We start from the raw sequence: 23,590 nt of genomic DNA, 5'->3' as shown, positions 1-23,590 counted from the left end.
CCTCCATGAAAGACTCATCTGTGCGTGGAAAGCTGTTTGGTTGTACAATGCACAAACTAGATGTATTGAAACCTGGGTAAATAGCTTACCAAACATTTATCTTTGTAGCTCCATTTGTGTTAATTTCAAGTAAAATGACACTTGCAATCCCATGCGCTCATGCGTCTAAACTCTGGAAATGTACGGCTGCTCATAAGGCAAACGTGAGGCAGTGGTGCACAATACAGTGTAAGAATTAGCACCTCTGAACATAATGTGTTTATGGAAATATGGTAGAATGAACAAAACTGCAGGAACATTAACTGTTCAATGGCAGTGGCCAGTGCCTGAGTTTAAACAGACTCAACAGAGATACTGATCTCAGGCCAGACAAAATAAGTGTTGAAGGAAATAAAATGTTTAGCTGTGTCCTCTAGACCTTAAACAAGACATCCTATAGTTGTCTGATGTTTCAGTGCTAAAGACTGCCCTGTCCCTTGTTGACAATTCCATAGATGATTTTAGCCAGATAAATACATAATAGCATCTTTTTCATTTGAATTCATAAAATTTAGAACTGCAGTCCTGAATTTGCCATGGTCAGGGCTTAGTTAAAGAACATTTTGACCTAAAAAAAGTCAACAATAATTGACACACTCTCATAAAACTGTTGAAGTGTTAAGTCAGCTCACGAACCTTTGTTCAGTTGTCAGCTTTACAAGGGAACAAAATGAAAGAGACAAAGACTGTTTTGAGCTACAGAAAGGTCTGATGCTAGGTAACAGTGGAGAATAAAATGTGTGTCTTAAAGTGCAAAAATAAACCATCTTTAAAGGCCTCTACTGATTCACAAGGCCATAACCTCATATTTTCTTACAACAGCGTACCCAAAGACAGTTACATTTATTGCATCACTAATGGAAGCTGAATATGAATATTTTATGTAGCTTCACCTGAGTTTATTCAGTCGGGTCTGTCCAGGGTTGGGGCTTGATACTACTTTGGGTTGTTAAGGGTCTTGCGGAGCATTTTGTGTGTAAAGTCAGTGAATATGGTGTAAATGCAATGTACTACTTGTGGTGAGGTGCCTGAAGCTTTTTATAGGGATTCACATGGAGAAAGTGGCTTTGTGATTGGACTGCTAGGTTGGCTGAAGGGAAAGTGTGACTCACCTTTGTGGACAAAGTAATCGAGTGGGAATGTGGGAGCTCTTGAGGAAAATGAGCCGGGTTTTATGAGAGGTTCAAGTACAGACAGTCAAAGAACTCTCCACGACCGGGTCTTCAGAGATGACAGCCTGTGCGACCTGAAATGCACCATGATAAGCACCAATGAGAATGGGGAGCTTAAGCACACTTACAATTTGATTCAGAAGGTGAGTGACAGACCAGCCATCCAATAACCTTTGGAAGACAATGTAACTCTATTATGGATTCAGGATTTTTTTTATTATGAAAGTGGCCATAAATCAGTTTCTGCATGTCTCATGTTAATCTTGAGTACTTACAGAATAGTATCGCACCCTTCAAACATCCGTAGTCTTTTGCTTGATCACATTTATCACAGATACAGATGCGATTATTTCCGCACTAAAGCATATTTTCAACAAAACACAGACATATGACTCAGTTTCACTTTCCTAGTGTGGTTCATGTCCGGCATCTTTTAGCGCTGGGACCGCACCATCTATCAGTTACGAACGTTCTCCAAAGCGTTTTCTCCTGTTAATTAACATCCCTCACTGAAATGCCGTGAACAAACAAACACATCAACGTCTCACTGTCGTAAAAGCAACAAGCTGCAGGCCCATAGAGCAGCCAATCTTGACGTAGCGGAGCCAATCTTGATGGCAAGCGGGTCTCGCTCATCGATTGACACGTGGGCGGGCAATTTCTTTCGCCTTGCCGAAAGGGCCTGCTTTCCGAGAGAAATGCCTAATAAGGGACTAAGAAATCTTGTTACGAAACAGATTTTCATGTTCGAAAAAAACTTTCCGAAACCTATTTGTACGCTGGAGGAGTGTATCAAGCACAGAAATACTACTTCATGCGTCCAACTCGATTTTTGACAAGTTGACCATGTCAAGCATGAGAAGACAACACGTTAAACATTCTAATTATGTCAGGATGCATGAAACACCGTTGCATCCCCCCTTTAAAATTCCATATATAGCATTTAAAAGTGTATCCAAGTTCATCTGGAACTCAACTAATCTTGGAAGAATAAAGAGAAGCAGGTTTCCGCAGCAGGCTTTTACATAATATACAATAATGTTTTGCAGTTATTATTCCACGAATTACACCCAATAAACACTTCTTCAATTTGAATTTGCCATTATTATGATATTATCTTATACATTCTTACTTGTACAATGTTTTATCTGACTATACAGTAGCCACAGGACAAACACTGCAGCAATATGGCAATATAACTAGTTTGACATTCTGACACTTTGAAATTCAATGAAATTTTGATGTCATTAATTTGTATTACTTATTCTTCAATGATTAACTGACTAAACAGTAGCCACAAGACAAACACTGCAATATTAATGTATAGATATTTATCAACGGAAGGTACCAACCTATTTAAAAGGTCGAGTGGCCCTACACGATATGACAAAGTATCGCGAGATCGATTTGAACGCAGACTACTCCCCATGCTTTCGTACAGATCTCGCGGGACTTTGATGTTTTTTACGCCATGCAGTCAGTCAGCGCAGCACCGCATAAAGTCGCACAAACCTCAAATAAATTGCTCCAGTGACGACGACTCCTACAACATGCGACATCCCTCCTCCACCACAACAACTCCGAGACAATATTACCACCATATAAAACGTTTAAGTTTAGACGTTTGAAATCGCCAAAACAAAAGCTTTTTTAACAATGTCGACATGTGAAAAGCTCCGGTAAAATAGAGACCGTTTACCCGGATGTTATTTAATTTGGAAATATCTGCCCATGTGCCGGTCAGCTAAATTGACCAATCAGGATCAACTATTTCATTAAGCAATGTAATATTTATTTTTAAAGATAATATAACAATAAAAATGATTAAAAAAAATACGACTGGCTGGCTGAGTCTGCTGATCAAACTGAGAACTTCACATTTCACGAGCTGTGAACGAAAATAACAAAGAGTGATAACATTGTCCTCTAGTGACACTTTTATTTTGTATGAAAAAGACAATAGTAATAAGGTTTCTTGGTATGTCTCTGATTAGTGATCTGTCAGCATCTTGGCAACATTATTGGATGTTGTTTTGCTTCTGATTGGCTGAATGGAGGACCACAATAAAGGACTGAAGAAAACTGGCCAAAGAGACACTTTGTTAGTGTGTTTAGTGTGTTTTGTACTTTTCCTCTTTTAGGTAGTTCTTGATATTAAAAACCCAGAATGTTGAATGTTTTATTAGTTTTTTACCTATGGAATGGGTCGTCACTATTTTAGTATGTTTTAAGCTTGAAAAATTAATCATCCTTTGCATGATCCCTTTAAAACGTGCCAGGCCTTGTGTAGTGTGGATTGCAACACAACTGCGGTTCATTTTTTCATAACTGCGGTTAATATTCTGTAAATGACTGCTCTTGCACTTGGTATGTTAAGATCAAAGGCTTATACTATCTCAATAGGGCTACTATTCAAACTATTTAGCCTACATTTAGTTCTGTTTAAGCCCTTTAAAAAGGATTTTGTAAGACTTTTGAGAGTTACATAATTTGACACGGTAATATATCATCTGCAGCTGAAGCCAAAACACTTCTCTTGATTTCTAGCTGAATGACAGCCAGAAAGGAAGCTGTCTCTTCTCAGTTTGATCAACAAAATCTTTGCAATATATTTTATGGTCAATAATAGTAACATTCCTAATGCGGATTTTACTAGTTTTCACTTTTCAAGTTCAGTTGAATCGTGTCTGCCGTATAAATGTATAAAGTAGTCAAACAGTATTTAATGTATTATCTTGCCAGATAGTAAACTGTCAGCTCTAAAATAATTAAAGAGATATGCATAGCCTTTCTGGATATGGTGGAAATAAAAATACATCAACCATGTTTAGATCAGCCATCTATTTGTTTATGCATTAAGATTGTTTCATAAGTGATATGTCTGTTGAAAATATTTAGATATCTCAGATTCATATAGACTAATTTGTATAATTTTTACTGTTTAGCTTCCATTATTTGTTGATTATAGTTGTTATGTTTTAAAGCCATATTATTATTTTTTGTGGGTTAAAAGATACAATGGCATAAGTCTTATGTAGGTGCATTGATCCATTTTACGACTTTAAAGAGAGACATTTGTGTTTTAAAGAATACTTGACTTAGGAATGTTGTTGTCCTAATCCATTTTGCATGATGTCAATCAAAACAAATCATGACTCAATTTTTAAAGTTACACTGCCCTCTAATGCATGTAAGTGTAAGCGTTTTGTGAGAGCTCAAATACATTTTAAATGTTAATTTATTTAAATGTTATTCAGTTTAAAACAATGTAGCAAAAGCTACATTCCCTAATTTGTTTCCCAAGAGAAAAGTGGCAGGGGGACTAGATCTCGAAGTGTTGCTTGAAAAAATAATTATTCATTTTGATCTGTAAGCTCCTTGAAACATCCAATATTATAATTATTATTTTACATTTATTCGTTTGAAAAATGCCTAATGCCAGACAACATTTAATATATGCAATAAATTATTTTATTTATATATTTTATCAATTTCAAGTGTTTATTTGCAAAAACAGATCACGTTTTTAGAATGTTATCACGTGTGTTAGTTAGCTATATTTTTTGTTTAGTTATTACTCAGCTGGAGTTTGATTGAAATGAATTGAAATGCACCATATTTTTTCTAAACCGAGTTTCAATGAACTTTTCATGTGTATACTGGAAATCACAAGGTGCAAATATGCATTAAGGTAGAAAATGATAAATTAAATTAAAAACAATAATGCACTATATACAAAAAGTGAGAAAATAAAAACAACATATATACATTTTTGAAAGAGTGAACAGATGTGTTATTTACAGGTTTAACCTATTGTTTCTTACAATGTACAGTTTGCAGATGCTATGTGCAATGTGTGCTATTTGCACTAGTACCGCATTAAGGTTGGAAATTATGCCATTACTGTTGAATACCTGATATATTTCAGCTTCATGATGTGTATCATTTCAACCGCCTTGTTGATTTATGCCCGAAAGAGGGATCACAATATACAACACAATCCAGGGTCATCCATTTACCTGGGATAATAGTGTTTACCTAACATTCATGACTGGTTGAAGAGCAATTATATGGAGATGGTAATTTTTCAGAACACTATAATCACAAGAATAATAGTGCTTGTATTTATGGCAACAGACACACTACACTATAGTGAAGTCTTCATTCTCTCCTGCTTCTATCTTAAAATTGGAAGTTTACAATTACATTTTCACTCATTGGAAATATGCAGATGATATACCATCCACCAGCTCTTCACTGAGGAAATGGGCTTCATATGTCTCTCACCACAGAAGTGTATTATGAGGACGAGGACCAGTTTTTGAGCATGCTCAGACGACACATATGGCAGACAGGATGAGAGCAAATCAATTACATGCCTTAAGTTTGTGCAGATACAGGTATATATTTCAATAGTACTGCATACTAAACCAATTCCTTAGCATTCTACATATACTGGATCTTCATTTTATATGCTTGTTTGATAAGAGCTCCCTGTCTCTCAGTGCAGTTGTGTCTTTGGATCAAGATACTTGAGATGTGATGACACTGCTTGCTGTTACCTTTCAGGGAGAGCATTTTCATAATGTAGAAGGATATGGTGGGTTGTCCGAATTCAGATGGGCTTCACTGACTCAACGGGAAGCGATTGTCCATGTTTCTGCAGCCGAGTGTTTCCATCTTATGTGGAAAATTTAGCTTCTGAGTCCTCTTGAAAAGAGCTAATATCCTCAGGGCTGGACCACAGCCGGTCAGTGTTTTATTCATCACATTCTAGACAGATGCAAAAGTCATTCTAATACAAAAAATGTATGGTTGTCAGAAGTGAGCTTTTACCTTGATAAGCTGGCTGCTTGATTATAGCAACCAGCCATGCATTATGGAAGGGATTTTCATATTTAAACATATAAATATAAACTACTTTGCATAAACTGGTTTGCTATAATCGGGTATTAGTAACCAGCACATGAACAACTAAAATACAAAAGCAGTTTCAAAGGTATAAGCTGTAACCATGTCATTTTAGAACATACATTGGAATAACATTTTGAGTGTTTGTATACATGAAACTGTTGTAGGCACAAATAGAAGCACAAATTATATCTCAGAATATACCAAAGGTTGACCAGCCTCCTGAGGAGATGCTCAGGTTTTACATCAGGTTGATATCAGAGACAATGTTATTCAAGATGGTTAATGAAACCCTTTGTCTGAATGCAACAAAAAGCCAGAAACAACTCTTCCAATCAAGTCGGCTTTTATGCATGTCAGGGGCTTTAAATCAACTGGGTTATCTGTTGCTAGGCAACCCCTTGTATCAAATAAACCTGTGCCTCCAGTTTTGAGGGATTTTGTTTACCTAATACTTGAGAGTGAACCCCTGCTTGTATAAGACAACTAACTAATGTTTTTAAAAAAAAGGAGCAAACAAATGTTAAAAGTGCCAATAAAATGCAGGAAAATCATTTTCCACATAACATTCAAAACAAATTTTGCTTGACCTTTTTCTATATTCACGCACAAAGCACTCTGTCAAGCCGTAATTTCACAAACCGGCTGTGGTGTAGAGAAATAGAGATCCATTCCAGCGGTTTAATCGAGAAGTTCACTGACCATAACAAAGAATTTACATTTGTTACAAGTGACACAAGGGGCATCAAAACATGTTAATACCGCAAATTTAAAGAGGCAATGTGGAAATGTCATTACTTGACTGTGGTATTACTTACATTTTGTTTTTATAATTAAAAGCATATTTTTTCTGTTAAAACAGATGGACGAGGGAGGTTGGAAAACACATTAAACAAATAGGAAGTATTTCAAAATCCACCAAGACATTTATATGAATGAAACTAAAACCGGTATATGGAAAAAAAACTTGTTAGGAACAACAAACGTTTCTTCTTCAGCTGTAGTCACATGCAAGAGATTAATCTTTGGCTTTACACTCAACAGAAAAACATTGTTTTTTCATGTAAGCATTTAGTGAGGGCAGACATACTTATATACTCAATTTAGAAAATACGTCACTCACAAGATTTATTGAACCAATTTCACTAAATAGTTTTGGAATCCCTTACAAAAAAAAGGTGTTGATTCAAGACGTGCTATATACATCTTTAACAAATGAAAAAGTATACTTTCAGTCTACTTTTATTCTTCTCATAATGTATGTACTTCATAGAAAAATGCAGTTGTTAATTATTTTGTGTAATCAAAGTTTGCTTGTCTTCCATTTAAAGTAGGATAATACTTATAATAGGACCTTTGTGTAATTTTAGCGGCATCTAACTCCACCCCTCCCTTTCGAAGCACTATGGAGACTGAGTATTCTTATTTTTGGAAGGTATTTTGTTATAAATATAGTTTTTCATGAATATTATGTAATTAAATCCATTTTAATCTTATGTAAATGCACTGGACAGATATAATTTCATCTTCCAAATAACTTGTAAATCTATAAGAGACCAGTAAAATATGTATAAATAAACTGAGAAAGTACTATTTTTTTTTCAAGAAAGTACATAATGAAAACTTAGTAATATAAAGAAATAATAAAACAATAAAACCCAAACAAATCAAAATCCTGTTATCTACAACATGTACATTTAACACCTACTCTTCAAATGACCTCAATGTTTCCTGACAAAGAGAGCTATAGACTTCTGCAAACATCAGTATCTCAAAGACAACTGACCAAATGATTCAACTGAAATAGGGCTTTCAAACAGACGTTAAATAATAAATGCACTCTGTTTCCCAACATACCAGATCCAAATTTGCAAATCTTAGGCTTTATATAGCAGCTGTGATGTTTCTGATAGGGATACGATCTAATCATCACAGATTAGTGAGAATGGGATCAAAGCTCACTCATTACACTTCCATTAGAATAACAGTCTTTCACAAACTTCTAACATTAGGTCACTCTTAACAGTGTGTAAACACAATCTTGTCCCATGTTCACTCTTCATTCTTTACCCTGGATTTAATCCATTAATCCAGGGTAATCATGTCAGTTTCCCAATGTATATTTGTAAACTCTGGGTTAATGTGTTGTGGGTCCTAAAGATTGATCGGATTAATAATGTGATGCACGCAATGTAATAACTGCTTGTGAATCTGTGGTAATGTTGCCATTTAAGAACGCTCTGGCTGTTTTGTGCAACTTGCAAATACAACATGGCCTCTTTCACTCTCCATTTAAAATGTAATGGTTTAAAGACTTTTATACTTCCGTGCAAACAAATAAATCAAGACTTCATCCTAACTGACACATACAGTTCTTTCAAACAGCGTTATGTTCTTTCACTGCGCAAATATTGTCCATTACGCTACTGACAGGAAATTGAATATATACAGTGCGTCATTTATTCAACCCACATACTACCTTTATATAAAAAAAATGATTTCACTAAAAACACATTCAACACAGCATGGCCTGGGGATTAATTTTATTCACCATTGCAATATTAAATGTTATAATTCATGCCTACTGTGTGGTTGTTTCTAGCATTTCCTGTGCAGGGCTGATAATCTGTCAGTTAAATTGTTTGGCAGTCTATTAATAAACCCAAACAGATGAAAGCAAGAAAAAAATCCTACTGTTTCTCTGTACCCAAAAATACTAAAAATGTTCTCTTCAAGTATAAAACAGAGGCTGTGTTTCTTCTCGGCTTTTCACGATTTGGTCCCAAAAAATGTTTAATCATGTACTTTTCATGCGTCTACATTAGGAAAGGTACTAACTTTATTGTTTCTACTAATGCGTCTTTCAGGTCTCACTCTGGGCTGCTTGGTCTGGATCAGCTCCTCCGGTGTATTCCCCAACGGGGGCAGTAATCTTTTCTTACTGTTCCTGGTTTCAGGCAGCCACTGTGGCGGCAGCTCAAACGGGCCAAAACCAAACTGGGTTGTATCGTCCGGGTCTGTGGGCGTCGCAGGAGCGACTTGGGAAGAGGAGTAGGCACAAGACTGAACAGGGGAATGTTTTGGTAACGTCAAACCCTCCTCTCGAACCCCATCCACGGACTGCTGTTTACGTAACTCTCCCAGCGCCCCTCCTGCCCTGCCGGTTGCGGTCTGTACTTCATCTTTGGGCTGAAAGTTGGCCACTGATGAGATTTCATTCTCATCTTCTTCGTCCTCATTCGGCCTGAAGATCTGCTGTTGGCCGATGTTGAACATCTCCAGTAGCTGACTACCTGAGCGAGCGACGGTCTCACCCCCCAGCACCCCGACTTCTCCCAGCCCCCCGGAGCTGACCATGTTCCTTCGGCTGTAGCGACGCTGGAGGCTTGCCATCATGTCGAGAAGACAGCGGCGCACTGAGCGGTTTACAGTGAGGAGAAACAGTGGGTTGGTGAGGAGAGAGACCTTTGGCAGCCATAGAGCGGTTAACTGTAACCAAGATGAGGTTTTTGCGGCCCCGAGAACTGCACGATATACCACCAGGGCAGCATAGGGGGCGCTACAGAGTACAAATACAAGCACGATGGACAACAGAGTGACGTGGAGTTCAGCCCTCGCGCTGAGACACATACGGGATAGAAATGCTGTTTTGAGGGGTCCGCAACGCAGCTATGATAACTTTCTTCTTCTGGCTGGTGCTTAGTGCCCGTCGGATTAAGACCATGGCTATAAACACCACTGCTAGTGGTAAAATAAGTGTTGTGATGTTGTAAGTAACCATGTAAATCAGATGTCCCAGCGACTGGCTGTCGGAGCAAGAAGAGGTGGCATAGATATCAGCCACGTTGCTGATGGCAAATACAGGGACACTGGCAACTACTGCATGCGCCCAGATGTAGATTACCAAATTCATGGATTTGGCATTTGATATCTTTCTCTCCAGCGGATATAAAACAGAGTAGTACCTGAAATTTGATGAGAAGGAAAGTAATGTTAGTATGTACAATTAGATGCAGCTATGTTTACATTTCCATAAGATGAAAAATCAGATGAGGACTCTTTAGTAGAAACTTGATTAAATGCCTAAAAAATATTAAATTGAGAGCAAATTGAAACCTTTGCCTAAGGCTCTCAGACTATTATAAGATCTTAGTAGTGTCATACACATTGAACTCAGATTTGCATTTCTTATCAACACTTACCAAATCCAGATATTTTACTATAGTACAAACTACATTTATTTTATGGGCCCATGATCGTAATTATTTTATAAATTATTAAAAATGTATTTTTATTCATATATTCATAAATATTTAAATTAATTAATTATCATTTTAATTCAATCTTTTTATAATTTCACTATATAGTTTTTCATTATTTTATTTTGTTAAAATTATATTAATAAAATATTGTATTCGTTTTTTTATTTCTTCTAAGGAATTTGATTTCTTCTAAGGAGTTGATAGTATAATTTTTTTTTAATTGTTGTATACATTTTTTATCTTCTTTTATTTAAAAAATATCTTTTATTTATTCCTATTCTTATTTCTTCTGAGCAATTTACAGAGAAACAACCGACAAAGTTGACTTAAAATGAAACGCAACAGAGAACTCCGATAAAAACTCCTGAGCTATGACAAAACGCAACCTTTCAAATTTTCCTCTGGGTTTTGGTCAATTACATAACCTTGATGTCTTCTTAAAAGCAAATCTTTTATAGCAAAAAAGGTTCCTTTCTCCGTATATAAAAACAAACAAACAAATATATAAATGTTTAATTTTAAAACAGAAAACTTCAGAAAAGAAAGAATGAAAAGTGTGAGGTATGGATATCATGTTAATGGAGCATGGTAATGTTCCATTGTATGTGACATGAATATCATCATGTTAATATTCTTTGTACATGTGAAGCAATGTGTGCCTGTAGTGTGTGCCTGCATGTGTTCGTCAAGTGAAGATTTTTGACGGCAAGAACGGCTTCTGTGCAAAGCACAATAAATTATTCAATGAGTTGATAAAGGGTTCTGCAGCGTATGTTGCTATGGAAGCAGTAGCTTGCGAAACAGCTGGTGCCCAGGGGTTGAGTAGAACTGTGGTTCTGAACACCACGCTAAGAGGATTTTCCCCATTTTTTTAAGCGATCAGTAACTGTCTTATTCTGTTAAAGTTTGTCTGAGACTACTAATCGTTTGATTGAGGTCAATTTAAAACGTTGCCCTATTAGCATTGAGCAAAAGATGAATTCCTTAGAAAGATCTGCTTACCTGTCCAGGGCGATGACAGCGAAGTTCAGCACAGTGACCGAGCATAAAAGCCTGTGTAGGAATTTTACAGCTTTGCAGAATAGGAGCGTGTGGACCCACAGACAGCACAGGGGGCTCATGGCACTCACAGCTATGTCAAAGGGGATGCACACCAACCCCGCACATATGCCAGAGCAGGCCAGGTTTTTGATGAAGAGGTTTGTGACGGACTTGAATACGTTGGTGTAATAGGTGCACCACAGCACTGCAGCATTGCCTGTAGGTGAGGAGAGAAAGAGATTAGGTTAAAGATTCGCCAGCATGGGTCAAGCAACAAAAGGGACACTAATGAATACATTTAAGAATGGGACAGCCAAGAATAGCCTCAATCTTAGTTCCCATGGCAATGGATACCTGAGGGTAGCAAGCTAGTGAGAGGGGGGAAACACACAAGTCATAATCTCTTTGACTTCTCAATGGCACAGAAGCCTCAATCTCATGTTATTCTGAAAGACAAACAAGCATTTACATCTCTTGATGATCTGCTTAAGAAATCACAACCTCCAAAAGACAGCTGAAGTCATGAACACACATATACTGTGAGAAATTAAGTTCTGGAAAAAAATAGAGAGAATCAATGTCTTATCTAGTTGTATTGAGTGTTTTTGGCCTGATTTTTGTGATGTTTTTCTGTTGTTTCGGATAAAAGTGTTGGTGTGAAAATGACAAGAATGTTGATTTGTTTTAACATGAATATGAACTTGTTTTCTTGTATTCAAGATCTGCAAAAATCGCATCTTTTTTGTTATTTTGACCATTTTAGTTTTTGAATTATTTTACGTGCTACTAAAAAAAACGATTGTTTCATTTGGAACTTTGGAGAAATGTTGTCTGTAGTTCTCTGACTAGATCAAATATCCTGTTATATAAGCACACATAAATGGTCATGCATATCCATTTGTTTGAAATAGTTTCTAATATGACCGTGTGGCTTTTTATTTCGCTCTGTGATCAATTTAAGAAGCAGATGTCCAAGCTTGCAGCACTTATAGCTGATGGTTCAGTTGTGATTGAGCTGTTTGTCTGAATGATCTGTCTCAGTGTGAGAGCACAGTGAGACGCAGTCACTGAAAAAAATCAATTTCGCTTAAATCTGAAACCCTTCTTGGCTACTTCACAGTCACATCCTTAAGCATTTGGCATTATGTTTTATAATGATCTATGCCCTATGAAGGCTGTCCAAGTGTATGTCAGTTCAGTACGCCACTGCTGATGGCTATAACCACTTTCATTGATAGCGTTTCAAAAGCATCACCACAGGTAGCTGACATTCCTCATGTTATAGATAAATCGCTAAAGACCTTGCAAAACCATTTCGCATGTTGCCAACCATAAAGGACTCATGACATTTCCAAGTGGAAATCTACTAAATTATTTGCATTAAAGAATTTACTTTGCAAGGATATCATGGAATTCACACGGCCTGAGCTGAAATGGAATTTGAGACGTTTCTCTTCCTAGACGTTGATGTGAACAGAGAACTTACGGGATCGGTGTTCTCCACCCAGCACGTTATTATACCTGACACAATTTCAGGAGGTGCGTCTGGCTTTCATCTTTTCCATTACCATGCACATGAAATAGCAAACCACAGAAACATCCATCTGTTGCTGGCTTTGTGTTATTACCCCGGTGACATTGGAGTGCAAGCTTACAGTGTTAGACGATTGTCCAGTTGTTCACATAGGTCTCCAGTACTTTTGTGGCTAACAGTAGTGTTTAGACATTAAAGGGGTCCATTAGTGGATCGCCCAAGTCTTTTAACCTGTTTGGATGTTGAAAAGAGGAAACGCCAATGGAACCTGTTTGCTTCAAAGGTATTAAAGAGATTTGTATTGAACTGTATTGTAGCGGCTGTTCATGAATCTTCTAATTATCATAAGTGAAGAATGTGGCAAATATCTTATGTTTTTATATTTGATTTTTTTTTTAAGTTATGTTTATGTGGGTAGTTTATACATTTCTCCATGATGAATGTTATACCACTGGATATGTCCACGTCCCAAACATATTTAATATCTCAATACATGCATTTGAATGTGTTTCAATAGTCTACTGAGCCTTGATCCAAAGATTTGGCCAGTCATCAGATTACCGGTATTATTCCAAGATTTCTGTTGGCTAATCGGTCATGTGGTGGCTCATTTGTTTGAGTCTTAAGGAACTTGCCTCATACTTCAGAAATAGTACGGAGAAATCACTAGAATCTACTAAAATCAATACATAAATCTTAACCTCATTTGTTTCTCAACAATGAATTTATCACTTTTAAACTAGCCGATATTCTATTTCTATTCATTCACTTTTTATTGATTGGTTTGCTTTGAATACATTGTGTTTGAGGAGATACAATAGTGGGTTGTCTTCTACAGTTTTAGCTATATACCAAGGGAAAGAAAAATGTTTTACCCCATGTATCACTGTTTAGAGTGATGGGCTGTCAGCCCCTAAAGACATTCTTTAAGGATATGTCATACGGATTGAGCACTCTGTGATCAGTTATCATCACCAGTAAACATGAATGTCCTGGCAGCATCCCATTCTAATGGATCTGTCTTGACACACAGTGATTTGGTTCGGGATGTGATAATCATGGCTGTGCAATGTGGAAGAATAAGTACTATTCACACATTTTTTTATTTGGGATGCATGTCAATGCAATATTTGAAATTAGGCTTTTTTTGTTTATACAGTGTCAAAAAGCACATTCTTTAAACAATCTGTAAATACATCTCCATCTTTTTTCAGTTGAGTCCCAAAAATGCATTTAGATGTCATATAAATTGAAAAGGGAAAAGATTTGCTGTACCATGACTAATGACAGCACCTGTGCGTAAATGAATGCTCAATAATGAACAGCCTTTGTTTACAATTTCTCATCTGTCACTTAATCTGAGCATACACCCTGTGGCATCTGGTAAAATGGGCAAACGTGTGATTTTGATCTCGCATTCACAATCGTCGTTTAAATCGTCATTCTTTGACATTTTAAAAACCATGCACATCAACACAATCCCCTTCGTTTTTATTTCCTATGCATACTTACCTAAAAGGGAGCCGATCAGAATGAAAACTTGAATGGTGATGGTGAAATCTCTGTATGCTCTCTCCTGCGCGTGGAGAATCTCCTCCAGTCGTTTCACCTCTTTATCTTGAGCATCACCCCACAGACCCACCGGGGACGACGCGTTTCGGAAACCCAGATCCGAGACGTTAAAACGTATGCTTCCGTTTTCCGAGAAAGAACCCCAGCTCTCCGCGTTGTCCGCTTCCATCATCGTTCATTTCTATGATTCTTCAGATCAGTGCTTGCGCGGCGTGGCGAACAGAGCGTTAAGATGTTGCGTCCATCATCATTTCTAACACACGCGTCTCCCGAGTTTTTCCCACTTACCCGTAATTACCGACAGCGTGAAACGTTTGCATTTGAGCACGAGAGAACGCGCCGAGCGAAGATCTTTCCTGCGCATCGCATGTCCCAAATGTGAATGCTGCATATTTGCTTTGAAATCTGCATCGCGCTGTTGGTCTTGTCACTAAATGCTGTTCAAAATTGCGTAATACACAAGGTTTACACAGCACATATCGCGTTGTGTAGACTAGAGCATGTCATTGATGCTGAGCGATATGACAATGACGGCTATGCTCTATGTTATTGAGAAACATTCACATGTCGCGTAAATGAACTTCTTGACATGAAACACTATTCATCATTTTGAGAGGAATCGGCGCGTAACTATGCCAAACAACGCACAGACAAGCTTGTTCGATAAACCAAAGCGACTATATTACAGAGAAATGACCAACATACCCGTATGATACCATTTTCCCTGAATAGTTTTAGTCAGAATTGCTTGTATTCGGAGACAAAATTGTTTTCCCGAGAAACGGAACCCACGTTTCGTGTCATGTCAGTGCGTGCCGACCCCAGGCACCCCGCTGGGTTTTTAGTGACAATCGGGCTTCATTGAAAGTGATTCCAGTGAAAGGTGGGCGCTCGAAATAAGACGTCACGGTGCCTGTCTCCGAGACGACCGTGAGAAATCGAACCAGTAGCGTTAATCTGAAATGAGTAACGTTAGCTTGTTTGGCGAGCTCGTGGTCTAAACACGCGCTTTGCACGATTTAATGCGAGTTAAAGGCGCGTGTCATAAGGCTGTTAAAAATCTCCTGACCTAAAACGATATTCGCGCTATCCATTAATATTAATGAGGGTTATTGACATTTGTCACAATTATGCGATTCTTATTTAAATTCTTATTTATGAATTCTTATTTATCCAAAGCGACTGACAATAAATCAGCATGTAGGCTATATGTTGCTTGCTTGGAATTCGAACCCATGACCTGTGTGTTGCTACCGCAATACGCTACTAGTTGAAAGTCAGGAACATTTACATCCGTTTATTATACATAATGGAATTGTCTTTCCATTCTGTGTTTTAATTTTGCAAACCTTAATAACAGCATACACATAGCAGACCTGCTTTCAATTAGTTCATGGTCTGCTTTTGTTTACTTGATGTTTTCTTGTGCTGGGTTCTTTGTGGCTGGGGGAGAATTTAGACATCCCGTGAGGAATTTCGACAGATTGTATGAAGTATACGGCAGATTTTCCTGTGCATACGCTATACAAAAGCAAGTTTGTTCATTCAACTCATTCTACCATTGTTTTCTTTAAAGCTTACACCCACACAAACAATTATACAGAAAGCTTTCTTTTGCACAAGCAGTAAATTATTACTGACTAATACAGTGACATATACATAAAAGCTGAGTATACGTCCTATCCTGCAGCCGTAGCACTGTAATGTTTTTTTAACACTGAAATTTATTTGTGCATATGCACTATTTAAAGTTATTTATGTTTGAATTAATATTACCACAATTTTACACATAGGCCTGCATATGTAGACTGATAATATTTCAGCAATAGAGAGAGATCAACAAGAGAGTACAATGTGTGTACAATTTTATTAAGCATTTGTTTTTTATTTAATAAGTATTTTAGATTGTATGAAAGCATTTGACTGTATTCATGCGTACTGAACAATAACATTTTTGGCAAGGTGTAATGTTTATTAAAACGTTTCTGTTATGGTCTTATTGTCTCATTTTAATGATATCGTCTGTTTTATATATAATACTGCAGATTTTGAAATATTTGTATATTTAATAGGGCAACATTATTCTCACGTTAGCATATTTTGCTATTCACGAAGAAAGTTCACAGCCTAATGCATTTTGACGTGTGAACTGCATTGCCCAACGGGACCAGAATTTTTTTCATTTGAAGACCGAGCTCTGTAGCTCACATAAAATGCTATTTATAGTCTCTAAGGAAAGAGCTTTCAACCAACCCTCATCTGTTTCCTTTTTCCCCACAATAATGCTGTAATGCTGTATTCTGTTTGACAGGATACTGCAGTGTTAATTGTGATGTGTATATTCAATAAAGTGGAGATGGTTTATGACATCATGTTTGAGCTATTAAAAATGTATTACGCGAATTAGCATTACTGTAGACTGCATTGCCTGTTGTGTGGAAAGGTTTTGATGTATTACCATTGTTGTACACTAGGTGGCGTTTGACCGCATATGTAGGCGACAATGTGTTGAGTGTTTGACTGGGGAAGCTTGTGCATTTTGTTTTTGGACCAAGACTAGCATTACAGGTTATTGTTGGCTTAATAATTAAAAATATCTGTACTCTATGGGTAGACAGTCAACTGGTAAAAGACTGTAAAACTAACCATGTAAGACCTTATACAACCCGAATTCCAGAAATGTTGGGACCTTTTTTAAATTTGAATAAAATGAAAACTTTATAATCAGACGAGACAACGTATTATTTACAATAGAACATAGCGAACACAACAAATGTTAAAACGTTTACAGTTATTTGCGCAAAAGGAGCTGGTTTCAAAATGGATTCTTGCTACAGGTCTCCAAGAAGTTGGCACGGGGAAATGTTTACCATGGTGAAGCAGCATCTCCTTTTCAAAACAGTTTAAAGACATCTGGGCAACAAGGTTATAAGTTTCTGTAGTTTTGGTGATGGTATTTGGGTCCTATTCTTGCCTGATATAGGTTTCCAGCTGCTGAAGAGTTTGTGGATGTGTTTTTCATTTAATGATGCGCCCAATGATCTCTGTAGGTGAAAGTTATGGACTGCAGGCAGGTCAATTCAGCACCCGGACTCTTGTACTACGAAGCAATGCTGTTATAATAGCTGAAGTATGTGGTTTTGCATTGTCCTGCTGAAATACACAAGGCTTCCCTGCAATAGACGGTTCCGAAAACCTTTATGAACCTTTAAGCATTCATAGTGCCTTCCAAAACATGCAAGCTGCCCTTACTGTATGCACCTATGCACCCACATACCACCAGAGATGCTGGCTTTCTCAACAAGAATGTCCAATTTTGACTCGTAGGTCTGACCATAAAACACTTTTCCACTTTGAACAATCCATTTTAAATGAGCCTTTATAAACCATCCAACAAAGGTCTTCTGCCTTTTCCCTTACGCACAATCGCACAGAGGTTTCTCTGTATCTTTTGATGATGCACTGTAGAAGATGAGATTTCCAAAGCCTTTGCAATTTGACATTGAAAATCGTTGTTTTTAAAGTATTTCACAATCTTTTTAGCTCATGGGATTTTAAAGTCTTTTTGCTTTAAAAAACACATCCCAACATTTGCAGAATTCGGGTTGCAAAAGGCAAGCCTGCTCATTAAAAAATTCATCTCACAACTTGCAAAGATGAATACCGGGCAATGGCACTGCCAATGATTGTAACCATTTCTATATAAACAATGAATCTATTCCAGTCAATCAACAGGAAGAGCCTCCTCTAACCGGTCCAGGTTGAAGAGCCTCCTCTAACTGGTCCAGGTTAAACGCAATGGCTCTGGAGTGTGTCGATGTCAAAGTCCTCTCTAAAAGATCTGGTGTAAGTACCGCTGAGGGTGTGCGAAGAGAGGATCTCAATCTCCTCAGAATTCATGTAGAAGAAACATGTTGAAAAATCAAAAAGATAGAAGAAATAACCCACATTCTCACTCTATTAAGATTGAAGAGATCCTCAAGGTTTCTGTGAAAAGGAGGCTCGAGGCTGTGCAACAAAATGGACTTTAAGTGAGTGAATGAATGCATAATCAGGAAAGAAGCTAGCAGCAGTTTGTATTTTACTAAATCTCTATGAGATAATAACAATACCCAAGATAACGCATACTGCTTGACTTAAAAAATAAAATTCCATACTTTGTATGAATAATAAACACAACAATGATTCGAAGCAAATGATACAAAATCAAACACTGGCTTCATTGATTCTTATTGACTTAATATATTAGAAAAATATCAGTATTTTAATAGAACAAGGGTGCAGGGCTTGACCTCCCTTTAGTGTCATATATACTCCTGCTTTTAAAGCATAGATCTTTGATAAGTAGCTCCTAAGTATTTTCTGAAAAAATTCAAAATCCTTGGCCATGCATCCAACTGTGCCTCAGAATGGGCCTTAGGCTCCCCACCAAAGTAAACCACTTTGCCTGCGACACCATGAAAGTCTGCAACACAAAATGGCATATAGGGCAGCTCAATAAAGTGACCAGCCTTTTCATATGCCACCAGCTCGTAGTTATTTTTCCCATGTGCTTTCAATCTGTCGCATGCTAGCCTCGCATAATACGCACTATGCCAATTTCTGTCAGCTTCCGACATTATGAACATGAAGTTACCGGTATTGCACTCAATGGGTATAACACTAGGGAGCCCTTTTTTGGACATGGGGTCGTGCATAACATCCCCAATATCTAGCATGCCTGATGGTGTTATTTTTGTTTTTGCAATGTCAAACATCAGGGGTGGAAGGCAAACGTCTTTGTAGTACACGGGGACCAAAGTATTGGCGTTACATCCGTTGATCCAAACAGTAGCCGATATACCAGGCAGAAAAGCTGCCATTGACAAAGCGAGATCTCCACTTTTTGAGATGGAAATTAGGCCAATTTTTTGGCCTTTGACCTGTGAACAAAGAGAAAGAAGTGCAAGAATTGAATGACGTGGGTTATTTAAATGTTATGTAATTTAGATTGGGATTTGGTTTTGTACTACTTTAGAGCTTCCGATGGTTGTACATACTGACCTCAGGCTGTTGTCGCAAAAATGCTATACCCTCTTCAAAATACTCCAGGTGAAATTTTTCAGCCCTTTTGGGTAAATCTTGGTATCCCTGGAAGGCCAAGGCAAGCACCGCAAAGCCTTGTTTTGCCAACAGAGCCGCTCTCAACTCAAAAGGGAGTCCTCTGAAAACATAAGTATCCAGAATCCCAGGAAATGGTCCTGTACCTGAAAATCAAACATATAAGCATTATGACCTTTATTTACACTTTAACAGACATTCCTAAATGCAATCCCAGCTATTTGAGCAGTGTATAACCTTGTGCCTAACAACAGAAAGTTATAGTATCAAATACGGTACAGAATACGCCACTTGCACCTTCCCCGTTTCGCCACAGAGGGGCGCTTTAAGACGCAGAATACGACTAAAGGACATCGATTCCAAAGTCATTCATTGACAAATACACTTTTAAGTCTGTGAACGGCAAAATAATAACATGTTGTAATCGTCCTAATACATTGTTCAACATACATAATACACGCAGTGCGTTGAAACATTTCACTTGCCAACATAATACTACAGAAGAGCAACTGACCGGCGGGTGGCAGAAACAAAGTTCCTCTGATCCTGCCTTCTGTGACCGGAACCCTCCGGACACCATCGGCCATGCAGTGTCTCTCGTTCGTCGCTTGAGCTATTACTTCATCGTTGCTCAAAACCTCAATGTCAACAAGAACAGGACGCGTCACGTCTGTTTTTGCGAACTTGCAGGCTTCCGTATCAGCTTTCAAAGCCCAGAATAAGCCCATTGGTTCGATACCGGTAAAGCTGCCACCAAGCGAGGGGTGGCTGGTGAGGTCTACCTGACAATTGTCGGACGCCTCGTAGGTGGCCGAAGCCTGGAAAACAAGGCCATTGTCATCCGTGACCCTTGAGCGCAGTTGCACGCGTTGTCGCGGATTTAAACCATTTACGGTCACGTGCACCGGATCTTCAAACGAGCATTTGTAACTGGGCAAAAGTGTTATGTTTACCCCAGTGGTGTAATGCATTTTTGCTGAAGCTTTTCTCGCAAAAGGTCTGGATATGAACTTCAGCACCGAAATCATTATGTCTGTGAAAATGTGTCGTTCGCGAAAGATTCGGCTCTAAGAGCCGAGTCTTTGTAGCGAAGGAGAAGCGCCGATTCACATCGGGAAGAGCCGAACCAAACCGCAGTCAGGGGCGGGACTTTATTTGGATGGGCACACCATGCGGCCAATCACATGGCGGACAGATTAGGATAATAAAATAACGTGAAAGTAGGGTGACCACCCGTCCCGCGTAGCGCGTGCGCGCACAGCGTTTGAAGCCCAATTCATGCGTCCCGCAAATTGAGACCGTGTCACGCATAATCAATACTTGCTCCAAAAAAAGTTGGTCGCTCTATATCCTCGAGCCCCAGACAACCAAACGAACATTACTTGACAGTTCAGCACGCTACTGTTGCCACACCCACCCCTCAGATGAACTGCTGACTAGGTTGTTCCGTTGTTGTCGTCATGACAGCGCGCGCACATTCACACACTGGGAAGGAACTTTTAGATGCGCGCTTCATTTGAAAAATGGAGAAAGACACTGAGTCTGAGCCAGGGGCGATTCTAGGTTTTCAATATTAGGGGGGCTCAGCCTCCAATGAGGATATATATATAGAGAGAGAGCCACACTCTAATCACCACATATTGTATACGTTACTAAAATAAAGAATTAAGAAAGAATATGCAGAAAAGCATAAATACAAGTTATTGTTATTCAAATGAATATCACATTAATCGGTTAATCTGCAACATTTATATTTCAAAGTGACAACAACAGTCACAAATCCATAAAATAAAATGTCACAATCAACTGCTGAATCATTATTTAGTAAAAATAACTTATGTTTCTCTGCCATTCATTCTGATTAGCACTAGCGCTGTCACTCTCTCTGCATGACTGTGTGATCTATTACCTCCACAGTATGTTTTCAATTAATGATAAAAATACTGAAGAGTCTGAAAAACGACATAGAGCTTCTGTACACTTTTATTTCCTCTGAACTCAGAACAATGAATAACACTGCCGCACCAGCTGATCTACAGTAACTCTGCCCGTCCTCTTTACAGAGCTGTCAAAACTACCGTCAACTCTCTATAACTATAGCACATCATCATTAATGACACTTTCTGTGCGCTACAATATCATCTTGATCGTGGAAGTATGCCATCATTGGTGTTTAGTGATTTCATTTGGCTTGAGGTAAAGTTAGCAAATAGTTAACGAGGGGTGAACGCACATAAAACTTTTAAACAGTGGATGGGAAAGGGTCTTGTATCGCTTAAGATCATATTAATCATATCATCGCACAACATATTAAGATGCATTTATAACAAAGAATGGCAAAAATGCAGATGTCATGTTAATGAACACACCTTATAACGTTACTGCTAATGACGTTAACTCCAATGTGCTACTGTGTGAACTGAAGAATGCGCTAAATAACGCAGCCTAACGCCGTTTTCATAATAGGAGTTTTAAAGGGGGCTATAAAGCGATCTCGAATTCTTGTACAGATTACATTACACACAATATTTTAGGGGGGGCTGAGCTAGAACTTTAGGGGGCTTTAGCTCCCCTAAAAAGGGCCTAACAAGGCCACTGGTCTGAGACATTAATTAAAAAGAGAAGGTGTGGGTACAAGAAAGACTTGGAAAATAAAATAGCTAAAGTAAATCGTAAGTGGAAGTGCATTTGTCAATTCATTGAATGTTCAAAATATTGTGAATCTTTATGTAAAAAAATATTTATTGGGTGGCCTATTCATGAGCATACATCAGCAATTACACATGTTTAGGGGAATAGAGCATTATTAATATACCATGTACGGTGGTATGTGCTAGAAATGGGTAAACCACTATCTGTGAGTCTGTCCGGGGGGTGGGGGCACCGCCGCGCCAGGCAGTGTCCCACATTGTCCCTCAGAAACATACCCCTTGTCCCCCCTTTGGCTTATTAGCAGGTGGTCACCCTACGTGAAAGATGGAAGGGGGAACACACTCCGATGAAAGCGAGTGTAGTGGTACAGGCCAGGTAAACAGAGAGAGAGTAGGGGTGCCGGATTTAAATGTAAGCCTGTTGTAAATGAGCGAAAAAGAAGCAGCATCTTTCAATAACATTAAAGACTGTACCCATCCGTGCAGCGGGAGAAATCGCATCATCCCATCCAAGATGAGACATCTAATATTTCTAAATGCCAACCTGCACTAAAGACGTGTGTTAAAGGGATAGTTCACTCAAAAAGGAAATTCTGGTATCACTTAGTCACACTCAGGTTGTTTCATAAGAAATATATTCGTAAGAATGTTAGCGATTTGAACTGTGACGTCATCCACTTTTAGATTAGATTAGATTCAACTTTATTGTCATTACACATATACAAGTACAGTGTAAAAAGTGTAGTTTAGGTCTAACCAGAAGTGCAATTAGCAAGTGCAGGATATACAGTGTGAATAAATACAGAATACAATATTAAGAAAATACTATAGGCTACAGTGGGCATGTACTATGAAAAAAAAAAAGTTAGTGCAGTTATTGAAGTTACAGTGCAGTAGATGAGTTAATGCAGTTATGAAAGTAGTCCATTAGTGCAAATGAGCATTCAGTATAATATTCCTGGTGTGCAAGTGAGCAGTATAGAGCGCAAATGATGTTATGTGTGTGTGTAAACAGTCCGGTAGATACATGAAGTATTGGTGTATACAGTTCAGTCTTCACAGATATCTTCAACCTGTCCCTCGCCCAAGCAGTGGTTCCAGCATGTTTTAAATCCACCTCCATTTGGCCTATTCTTCCATAGTAGGAAAACAATAGTGTATATTGTTTTGTTCTGTTGAACACGAAGTGGGATATTTTGAAGAATTTCTGAACAGTTCTGGGGACCTTTGACTATCATTGAACTGTTCCTTCTATGGGAGTCAATGATGTCACAGAATTTAAAATTGCTTACGTTCTTACAAATATCT

The 23,590-nt window shown here is 38.2% G+C and overlaps 2 protein-coding genes across 2 annotated transcripts; both read right to left on the bottom strand.

Moving 5' to 3' along the window:
- Positions 1–8,650: 8,650 nt before the first annotated feature.
- gpr176 (G protein-coupled receptor 176) lies at positions 8,651–15,524 on the bottom strand. The gene is given in 4 exon segments (XM_056765088.1): positions 8,651–9,734; positions 9,736–10,087; positions 11,387–11,642; positions 14,472–15,524. Coding segments are annotated over 4 exon segments (1,644 nt in total). The 5' UTR covers positions 14,704–15,524; the 3' UTR covers positions 8,651–8,930.
- Positions 15,525–16,454: 930 nt separating this feature from the next.
- acot20 (acyl-CoA thioesterase 20) lies at positions 16,455–20,747 on the bottom strand. Its single transcript, XM_056765090.1, has 3 exons — positions 20,146–20,747; positions 19,575–19,777; positions 16,455–19,453 (listed from the first exon to the last, which is right to left on the bottom strand). The coding sequence occupies exons 1-3, from the start codon at positions 20,657–20,659 to the stop codon at positions 18,854–18,856; spliced, it is 1,317 nt and encodes a 438-aa protein (XP_056621068.1). The 5' UTR covers positions 20,660–20,747; the 3' UTR covers positions 16,455–18,853.
- Between the last annotated feature and the right edge of the window lie 2,843 nt (positions 20,748–23,590).

The sequence above is a fragment of the Triplophysa dalaica genome, chromosome 13 (assembly GCF_015846415.1).
Source record: "Triplophysa dalaica isolate WHDGS20190420 chromosome 13, ASM1584641v1, whole genome shotgun sequence".
Classification (NCBI taxonomy): domain Eukaryota; kingdom Metazoa; phylum Chordata; class Actinopteri; order Cypriniformes; family Nemacheilidae; genus Triplophysa; species Triplophysa dalaica.
The sequence above is the reverse complement of the archived record's forward strand: the minus strand, read 5'-3'. Positions and strand labels throughout refer to the sequence as shown.

Coding starts and splice junctions, on each gene's coding strand:
- acot20 (XM_056765090.1), bottom strand. CDS start 20,659: ATGATTTCGGTGCTGAAGTTCATATCCAGACCTTTTGCGAGAAAAGCT. Junction 19,778..20,145: donor TTTGTTTCTGCCACCCGCCG/GTCAGTTGCTCT, acceptor TTTGATTTTCAG/GTACAGGACCATTTCCTGGG. Junction 19,454..19,574: donor TTTTGCGACAACAGCCTGAG/GTCAGTATGTAC, acceptor CTTTGTTCACAG/GTCAAAGGCCAAAAAATTGG.